Here is a 10,000-nt window from a genome sequence, read left to right as displayed (position 1 = left end):
GCGACGCGGCGCTAGCTACCCAGCTAGCTCAGTACACAGGAACTACTTCCGGTAGTTATACAAAATAAAAGCGTCCCCCATTATAATCCGCTATAATGCCATACTTCCGCTGCGCGCGCCGTTGATATATACCTTGGCTTTACATTAATTGTGAGAAAACAAAACAAACAAATAACTCACCGTTGAGTCGATTGTGAGGTAGTGTAAAGACGAATGAATCGGCTGGGTTATTGCACGCTGTCAACTGGTCTGTAGTGTAGGATTTGTCGATATCTGACAAGTAGGCCAACCACAGGGACACAGCGGCCGCCTCCATTACTCCCGACATACCACTAGAGTGAGCCAGCACACCACAAATGAAGTTTTCTTGTTCTCCATTCATTTCAATGGGAAAAAACTTGCATTAAAATATTCATATTTAAAAAACTATAGAAGTAATAAACACCAAAAGTCATAGCAACTCATTCCAGCTCCAGCCGCACACAATGATATATCATATGTGAACCTTGTCTCAAAACTGTGGGGCGAGTTAAGGTCCAAAATAAACACCAAAAGTCATAGCAATTAGATGGAGTCATTGCTTTGGCAATGACTCCATCTAATGGTTAAATTTCTGAACTGCAGGCTCAGTAAGTAAGTAAGTAAGTAAGTAAGTAAACTTTATTCATTAAGCGCTTTTCACAGACAGACATTCACAAAGCAGCAGTGATGAGACGCAGGTCTTGCGTCCATGACTGCCCTCGCGAGTTAAAGACAGCTGCAGTGTTTGTGTTTTCTAACTCAGGTGTCTCAGCTGAAGAACTGCGGGGTGATTTTAAGAAATCCCCTGTCAATTGGTTATGAGCAAAAATTGTTTCTATAAAAAAAAAAACCCAGTTTCAACCGTAACGTGAAGTACACATTTTATTATTTTTTTCCTTTTAGTGAAAGGAAACAGCCGTCGCCGGTATGCTAGTGCGCACGCTCCACCCCCTCCTACGCCTCTTTCCCCCCCTTCTTTTTGCTTTGTAAATAAACAGAAATGTGACTTTTGCTTCATAAACAGTTTGACAAACAAGTGGTGCCTGCAGGGTGTATATTCATGGTATAACCGGCATAAACACAGCCTCACTTCGTGTGTGATTGTGCAGGAAATACAACTGTGCGCTCAGCTTCGAAAAAGGACCGCATCTATCCATTTATCCTCATCTCACCTCTATGTATGTGCTCTCTTTGAGCGCAGGTGCGGCTCTTTGCTGTGACACATCTCTAATGTAGTCTAGACGCTCCGGCGCCAGGGGTCATCGGGTGACACACACACACACACACAAACAACAAGTAACACAACATGGACCATGAACTCTGCGTGACTCAACTATACCAAGACAGTTCACCTATTACGAGCCTTTAAAGTAAGCTTATTGCTAAATAGTCTTGATATTTAATCAACAGGTAAGGTAACACCTGATTCTGTTCACATGGACGGAGTTTTTTCAGTGCTAAATAGTCTGCACATCCCGGCTCTTATTATTTATTTTGCTGCGTTATTTTGCAAAATTATCTAATCTAAAAATAAACTACATAAATGAGTGCGATGCAATATTTTGCTCTTGGTGTTTTCAGTCCTTTATGTCCATCTTATGTGTCCTTTTTTTCTGTTATCAATCAACCAACCGATCATTCGATTAAAGGCCTGTCAACGGGCTTCGTAAAGGTTCTTTTAAGGTCACCAGAAAGCTACATAAAAGACTGCACCTGCACCTGCACCAAAGTTCTTTTTTTTTTCTCTCTATCTCCGAACATTGTTGCATTTTAAAACCTTCTTCAGTGAGCTATAAATATGAGGCGCTCCAAACACACTCTCAGTTTTACTTCTGCCAAAAAATGACCACAATGCCGAGACAACTGGAGGTCCAGAACTCGATCCTCACTGGTGGGGACAGCTTTAACATGTGGCACGACTACCTGAATCTGAGCCAAGTGTTCGAGAAACTGTGCAGCAACCGTGAGGTTGATAACCGAGACACCGAGCGTCCAAAGAAGGGACAAGCGCCCCCTTGGAGTAAGGTCCACACTTCCACTCGGGGGAAGAAATCCTCCAAAAACTCATCACAGTCCAGTCCGACCAGCAGCGCGTCGGACACCAGCAGCAGCGCCTCATCCTCGGACTACTGCCGCTTATGCAAGCAGAACGGGGAGACTCCGAGGGTGTACCTATCTCACAAGCTCAAATCAGACGACGGGATAGTTTTCTGCCCCGTCCTCCGGAACTACACTTGCCCGATCTGCGAAGCCACCGGTGACAGCGCTCACACACGCAAGTACTGCCCGCAGATGAAGTGCGAGGCTGCTGGGAGGATGCAGACGGTAGGCAAGTTCTGGTAGCTGCTGAAAACTGAAGCTGCGAGAAACTGTACATATTTACCGAACTGTTTGGGGTATGTGTTCGTGTTGGCAGAGACCGTTTCAGTTCCAAAGACTGTTTCAAGTTTGACTGTCAAACACTCCGCTGCAGTCTGCAGCAAGGAGCTCTCATCCAGCACATCTGTGGAGCCCCGAGCCGGGGTGAGCGCTCTCAAACCTCGGAAAAAATTAAACTCTTTAAAGTCCTCGAGTGTTTATTGTTGTTGTTATTGTTGTTGTTGTTGTTTAATATGATACAATTTCGGGGGTACTTCATAGGTCACAAGTGAAACACTAAAGTGGCTAACCTTTCTGTGGAATTAAATAGATTTCTAAAAATGTGCCCATAGTGTCAGTGCGCGAGTCTTTTAGTTAAAATGCATATGCTATATTATCCCTCATGTCAGACAGATTATTCGACAAAAACGTCAGTATTTTGTCTTTTTTTTTTTTTTTTTTTTTTTTTTTTTTGGTATTATAGAAAATTTTTAACTCACATGCAACTCTTCCACTTGAAGTTACAGATGTACCTGAACTCACCAGAGAACATGCGTCATAAAAAAATAATTAAATTAAATTAAAAGTAACACTTCAAGGCAAAAGTGAAACGATTATGTGAAGTGAGAAATTGAATTAAGGTTCAATAGTTTTAGTTTCAAAATAGAGGGGCTGGGGAAATACAGTATACAAGGTCAAAACAGAGTTTGTACAAGTTTGTACAAAGACAGCTGCAGTGTTTGTGTTTTCTAACTCAGGTGTCTCAGCTGAAGAACTGCGGGGTGATTTTAAGAAATCCCCTGTCAATTGGTTATGAGCAAAAATTGTTTCTATAAAATAAAAATTAAAAAAACACAAAAAAAACCCCAGTTTCAACCGTAACGTGAAGTACACATTTTATTATTTTTTTCCTTTTAGTGAAAGGAAACAGCCGTCGCCGGTATGCTAGTGCGCACGCTCCACCCCCTCCTACGCCTCTTTCCCCCCCTTCTTTTTGCTTTGTAAATAAACAGAAATGTGACTTTTGCTTCATAAACAGTTTGACAAACAAGTGGTGCCTGCAGGGTGTATATTCATGGTATAACCGGCATAAACACAGCCTCACTTCGTGTGTGATTGTGCAGGAAATACAACTGTGCGCTCAGCTTCGAAAAAGGACCGCATCTATCCATTTATCCTCATCTCACCTCTATGTATGTGCTCTCTTTGAGCGCAGGTGCGGCTCTTTGCTGTGACACATCTCTAATGTAGTCTAGACGCTCCGGCGCCAGGGGTCATCGGGTGACACACACACACACACACAAACAACAAGTAACACAACATGGACCATGAACTCTGCGTGACTCAACTATACCAAGACAGTTCACCTATTACGAGCCTTTAAAGTAAGCTTATTGCTAAATAGTCTTGATATTTAATCAACAGGTAAGGTAACACCTGATTCTGTTCACATGGACGGAGTTTTTTCAGTGCTAAATAGTCTGCACATCCCGGCTCTTATTATTTATTTTGCTGCGTTATTTTGCAAAATTATCTAATCTAAAAATAAACTACATAAATGAGTGCGATGCAATATTTGCTCTTGGTGTTTTCAGTCCTTTATGTCCATCTTATGTGTCCTTTTTTTCTGTTATCAATCAACCAACCGATCATTCGATTAAAGGCCTGTCAACGGGCTTCGTAAAGGTTCTTTTAAGGTCACCAGAAAGCTACATAAAAGACTGCACCTGCACCTGCACCAAAGTTCTTTTTTTTTTCTCTCTATCTCCGAACATTGTTGCATTTTAAAACCTTCTTCAGTGAGCTATAAATAGGTCACAAGTGAAACACTAAAGTGGCTAACCTTTCTGTGGAATTAAATAGATTTCTAAAAATGTGCCCATAGTGTCAGTACAGGATTGTGAACATCGCAACGCAAAGTTTTTGATTTCTCTCAAAACATATATTTCTTTTCATGTTGAACAGATAATATCTTTAATTTGAGTCAAAGTGATTTGCACTTGAACACGCCCACCAGAAATAGACCGGGACCCATTTTTATTCTGCATGGCTGCTGGAAACATCATGTCACATCTTTGATTAATTTCATCTGAAAATAAACGTAAGTAAAGCCAAGTGTGTTACAAAAGCTTTTATAATTTGTATTGCCAAAATCGCAGAAAATAACCCCATTTAAGCTGGGTCGACAGCCACCCCTAATTTTTGCATGATTGTAGCTGCTAGCTATAAGCTAGCTAGCTATCCTGCGCAACGTTAGAACTGGTTACCAGAAACCGACCATCACAGTCGGGAATACAAGTTAGTATACTGGTAAAAAACGGCTTTTTGCCTAACTAGCTAGCGTTACCACGATGCATCGGTGGTGGATAAAGCTAGCTAGCATAAGTTCATAGTTCATAACATTCATAGTATAACTCCGTGCTCCGCTTCGTTTGAATTTTTCTGGTGAGCTCGCGGTTTCTAGACACAAGCTTGTGTTTGTGCGCGCACGTTTGTCTCTCTTCATATAAATATCTGTGTGTTATGTGTGTGTACACCGAGCGCAAAAGATAATTATTAATGTGCATGATTTAGAGACAGAAATAACAAGCCAGCATATAAGATCAATGACATAAGACTAATTCCTTCAATTGACTTTCAGGCGCAGCTCGGAAAAATGTGCATTTTCTGAAGAAATTTTAATTTTAACAGCAAAAAATTGACCCTATGCCAAACTTAGTCGCTAATGGCTGGTCTGTAGACTGTTTGGTATGTCATGTTACGTATTTCTTGGTTTTTCTATGTAATGTGTTTTATAGAGAAGTAACATTATTCTTTTTTTTCTGTATGCTTTCAGAACCACAGATCGCTCCATCCATTCCATGGCTGAAGCATACATTTTCATTTAATCTGAACAGGTATCATTTTGCATTTACACTGCACATCCTTTTTAAACATTTCATAATAATCTAGACTCTCCCTCATTATCCTCTCATTCACCTTGCTGATGTGTTGAGGACTTGATAAAAGAATACATGGTATGTCCATATCTGTTCTGTCTCTACATGAGATGCAGTCTCTTGATGTAAATTTGACAACTCTGCTATTAAATGCAGTGATTAATGTAGGACAGCAACGATTAATCAACTCATCAAGTTAATATCTTAGGGTTCTGTATTGTTTTCTTTTTTTTTCTTGGGCTTTGTGGAACATTTATGAAAATGTTCCACCATTGATTTAATTTAATGATTATGCAATTCACAATCTGATTAGTCAAATAATTGTTCTAATAGTCTGTGACCAAACAACTATCAAAATAGTAGTTTATTATGGTCAAAGATTTATCAGGTGTGCCAGACTTCAATTCTTCACTTGTACATTTTGTTCCATATTTTACCTCAAGATATCCCAGAAAGATGAAGCTGAGGAAGAGCTGCAGAGTACCACCATGGCACTCTTCGTCTTCAGGGACAACTCAAGCCTCCTACATCAGCCTCGAGACATCGGGATAATCATTGATGGTGTGGAAGTCCTGAATGAGTTGCCTTCTGTGGCAGCTGGAGTGGCAATGGTCTTTGGACTCTGTTATGCTCTTAATATGGAATATCCACGAGGATTCAGGTTCACCTTTGAGGCTCTTCAAAAGATTATGATGGAGCTTGACTTTAACAAGATGACCTCTAAGATTCGCAAACTTAATTGTGAACTTAACACTGCACAGTAGTGTGTTTGCATGCATGTGTGCATGTGTATGTGCACATGCATGTGCATGTGTGCTTGGTTATTTTGCTTGGTTGGCCTGCAGTGGTATTCTACATTCAAAATTTATAAGAACACCCATTTGAAAGGGAGATTTAAGTTGATTTCATTGATACATGTGTAGATTTTTTTTTTTTTTTTACATTGTACAGGCACAGTGCACATATAAACATTTTTGAGTACTTGCAAATTGGTTTAAAAATAGTTTTTATAATGGTTTTATGCCAGTTTTAGACAGGTTGCAGGTTTTATACTGGTTTTCAAAAGATTGCAGGTTTTATACTGGTTTTCAAAAGATTGCAGGTTTTATAAAACAAACATTTCTCTAATCATTTCTGCCGTAGCACTAAATCTGTATATTACTAATCCTCTCTATTGATTATAGTTAAAATGGTTTGGAACAATAAATAATTTTGAAATAATTGGTTGGCCAACTGTCTTGTTTTTTATAGGAAATGCAGAGCATTTTTGAACTGAAATGAAATGTAAAAAATATAGTTTGAATATATGTAAATCAATTACCTGGCTTCAACACAAACATATTAGTTCATGTTAATTTGGTTCGATGTGAATACATTAGGTTGGTTAAATTTCAATATATTAGCTTGGTTCAATAATTAAAATATGGTTCTATGTAAAAAAATCAATTTGGATCAATGCAAAATTTAAAGTTTCAGTCAAGTCTAGTAATATTGTTTATATCAACATAAAAGTATCAGGTCATATCAAGTGACTCAATTTGGATTCTATAAAGCCAAATATTTTGGATGTGACAACTGGACATCATTTTTTTTAATTTGAATAGGGTTATTTTTTTTTTACAGTGTAGTTTATTTCTCACAGTTTTTTAAAAATTCTCTTGCTTTATGGTTCTTAGCGCTGTTACCAGTCTTTGCATTTATCATCATTTTTTCTCTTTTTTCTTTCATGTTACACAAACATGATTACATATTGCATATGAATCAAGGTTGTGCAGAGGTGGTTGCATTTCCCAGACAATCATGCAAAATATATACATTTCTTTTTTTAAAAATGACATGGTGCGACAGGACTGTAGCACAGTAATACAGCAACATCAGAGGCAAATTCCATTCAAGTTTTGCAAGCCTAGCTTTGAACTTTATTTAAATAAACGGCAGTGACTCGTTATGACAAGGATCATTCGTAATCTCACTCAAACCATGCTGAACGGCTCTAACCCAATTAGGAACATAGGGTTGTTGTTTTTTTTGTTTTTTTTAAAAAGAAAAAAACATAACTGAACACAACAGTATGTCAGTGCAGTGACTAATCAGGCAGTACAGTTTCAGGAACCGTTTTAACTGAGGCAGGATGGCATTTTGGTTTTTAAATGGGCATTTAAAACCTGAAATAATCCTAAAGGCTTAGACAAAAAGGTGACATTTGTTTTCGAAATTGAGGTGATGGGCATCTTAGTCGCTGTCACTCCTCTCTCCTCTCTGGAGCAGCCTCTTTCCACTGGAGGGCACGGGAACCTCATGCTTCACTGAGACCTTTGACTTGCTTTTGCTGTCCTTGTCAAGCAGCTCCAAACCGTCATTGATCTTCTTCAACATCTCGTAACGCTCACGCCCACGAACAGGGAGGAGAAAAACCTCCTTGTCGTCCCCCTCAGCACTGGAGGTACATTTGGACTTCTTTGTGGATGTGGTGTCAGGAGGTGGTGCGCTCTTTCGTTTTTTCGCCTCTTTGGTGCCGCTCTCCTTCTTCTGTTTATTGTCCTCCTGTAGCTGTAACAAAGAGGGACGAAATAACAAAAAAGAGAAACATATTTGTCAAGTAATTTTACCCCCCCCCCCAAAAGTGGCATTTAACATGATGATATTCTACTGCCTTCTGGGGGAGGGAAGGAACAGCGGTTTTTCTTTTGAGTTTATATTCAAGTTTTCTCCTTCTTGCCCCCTCTGGTGTACAATTTCTTCCTTTTTCCTGTTTAAAAAGAGTTCACATATTTTGTCATTTGACTGTAAGCAGTGCAAGGAGGAGATGCTCGCTTTTTGCATGACAGTCTGCCACTTCAGTCTTCCCTTTCTTTATAAGGCTGGAAAATACTTCAGACCCCTCCTCAGGCAGTAAGGGGCCTGAGGTGGGGTCTGAACTGTGGGTACCGGTATGAGGAGAGAAGGGGGACAGGACTGGATAGTGGCTTAAAGTTAGGATTTGGTTTGATTTGAACGGTCGTCCTTCACAGTCCTCCTCCAACACTGACAAGGATTGTCCACAAAAAAACCCCAAAAAACCCCCCCAAAGAACTGGTCTCCCATTAACATTCATTCAACGTGTACACAAAGATAGACGTTTTTGGAAAAGCATATTTAATACAAAAGGAGACTTCTCAAACTAAAGAGGAGAGTATTGGCGACTGGTAACACACTGCTGCTGCGACCGACTGGAACACAAGACGACAGGTAAAAATTAAAATAACTAGCAATAATTAGGGGTTAGGTTATGGGGAAAAAGCCAGGAGAGGATGGGACAAAAGTGGAATAACTGAAAAAGTAAGAGGTGTAGAGGGCTGATGTTGGTGTCTAGGTGGGGGTTTTGGTGGGTGCCGGACGCTGTGGCGAAGAGGCCACGCCGATGGCTTCTTCGGTTCTGGAGATATGGCGAATCGGACCAAAAAGGATGGGACAAAACGGTCCCAGTCGGAGAAAGGAAGGTGCAGAGGGCCTGGGTCCACCACCACTGTACTCAGCAGGCCCTGCCGGGTCGTTAGACACGCAGCATGGCAGGGATCGGTGACATAACATGTAGCAGTTTCCCTTCACAGAAGCGTCTGCAGCAGGTGGGTGGAGGAGGAGGCAGCAGAACCAGGCCTTTGGAGCACTGTGTCATCTCCTGGTCCTGATGCTTTGAATCTCCCTCTCTGTCTGTCTGTCTGTCTGTCTGTCACACACACACACACACACACACACACACACACACACACACAGAAGCTGGTCAAGTGCTGTGCAACTGGGATTGCACCTGTCGTCCACAGGAGGGCGCCTAGCTGGGAAGTCCAGTACATTCCATATTAAAGTTGTTGCAAGTGCATTTTTTGTGTAAAAGACAGACACACACACACACACACACACACACACACACACACACACACAGTAAGGTCTGAAGTGCAAAATTTGAATTACATTCCTTTGTATCTCTCCCTCTCTCTCTCTCTCTCTCTCTCTCTCTCTCTGTCAACACACACACACACACACTCACACACACCAAAGCACACAGACAGAAGCTGGTCACAACTGCTGTGCAACTGGGATTGAACCAGGGGGGCTCCCTCTGCTGGCTCAATGCGGTACAAAGTGTCAGAAGCTGTTAGATATCTGCTTTTGACAATCAATTGCACCTGTCATCCACAGGAGGGCGCCTAGCTGGGAAGTCCAGTACATTCCATATTAAAGTTGTTGCAAGTGCATTTTTTGTGTAAAAGACAGACACACACACACACACACACACACACACACACACACACACACACACTGTAAGGTCTGAAGTGCAAAATTTGAATTACATTCCTTTGTATCTCTCCCTCTCTCTCTCTCTCTCTCTCTCTCTCTCTCTCTGTCAACACACACACACACACACACACACACACACACACACACACACACACACACACACACTGTAAGGTCTGAAGTGCAAAATTTGAATTACATTCCTTTGTATCTCTCCCTCTCTCTCTCTCTCTGTCTCTCTCTCTCTCTCTCTGTCAACACACACACACACACACACACGCTCAATGGAGTATAAAATAAAGACCGGGGCAGTTCTCTCACTGGAGTCTCTTAGAGTGGAGGCTGCCCTTGCTAGCAAGAAGTTCTGTGTGTTTCTCTTCTCTGAGTCTTTACTGAAGAAGTGTTTTATA

At 40.9% G+C, this 10,000-nt stretch overlaps 1 protein-coding gene and 2 long non-coding RNA genes across 5 annotated transcripts in view; 2 read left to right on the top strand and 1 right to left on the bottom strand.

The window, feature by feature from the left end:
- Positions 1–1,819: 1,819 nt before the first annotated feature.
- Positions 1,820–2,576, top strand: LOC143416191 (nanos homolog 2-like). Its single transcript, XM_076881609.1, has one exon. It carries the CDS (start codon positions 1,864–1,866, stop codon positions 2,362–2,364), a length of 501 nt encoding a protein of 166 aa, XP_076737724.1. The 5' UTR covers positions 1,820–1,863; the 3' UTR covers positions 2,365–2,576.
- A 1,670-nt stretch (positions 2,577–4,246) lies between these two features.
- LOC143416182 (uncharacterized) lies at positions 4,247–6,539 on the top strand. Its single transcript, XR_013096560.1, has 3 exons — positions 4,247–4,480; positions 5,216–5,276; positions 5,762–6,539. It is a non-coding gene; the product is annotated as an uncharacterized LOC143416182 (long non-coding RNA).
- A 746-nt stretch (positions 6,540–7,285) lies between these two features.
- The window catches only part of LOC143416181 (uncharacterized), a 6,792-nt gene continuing 4,077 nt past the window's right edge, over positions 7,286–10,000 (bottom strand). For 2 of the 3 annotated variants that reach the window (XR_013096558.1, XR_013096557.1), the window contains exon 3: positions 7,286–9,020. This is a non-coding gene — a long non-coding RNA (uncharacterized LOC143416181). The remainder of the gene's footprint in view (positions 9,021–10,000) is intronic. The other variant, XR_013096559.1, reaches the window with a different exon arrangement.

The sequence above is a fragment of the Maylandia zebra genome, unplaced genomic scaffold (assembly GCF_041146795.1).
Source record: "Maylandia zebra isolate NMK-2024a unplaced genomic scaffold, Mzebra_GT3a scaffold31, whole genome shotgun sequence".
NCBI lineage: Eukaryota > Metazoa > Chordata > Actinopteri > Cichliformes > Cichlidae > Maylandia > Maylandia zebra.
The sequence above is the reverse complement of the archived record's forward strand: the minus strand, read 5'-3'. Positions and strand labels throughout refer to the sequence as shown.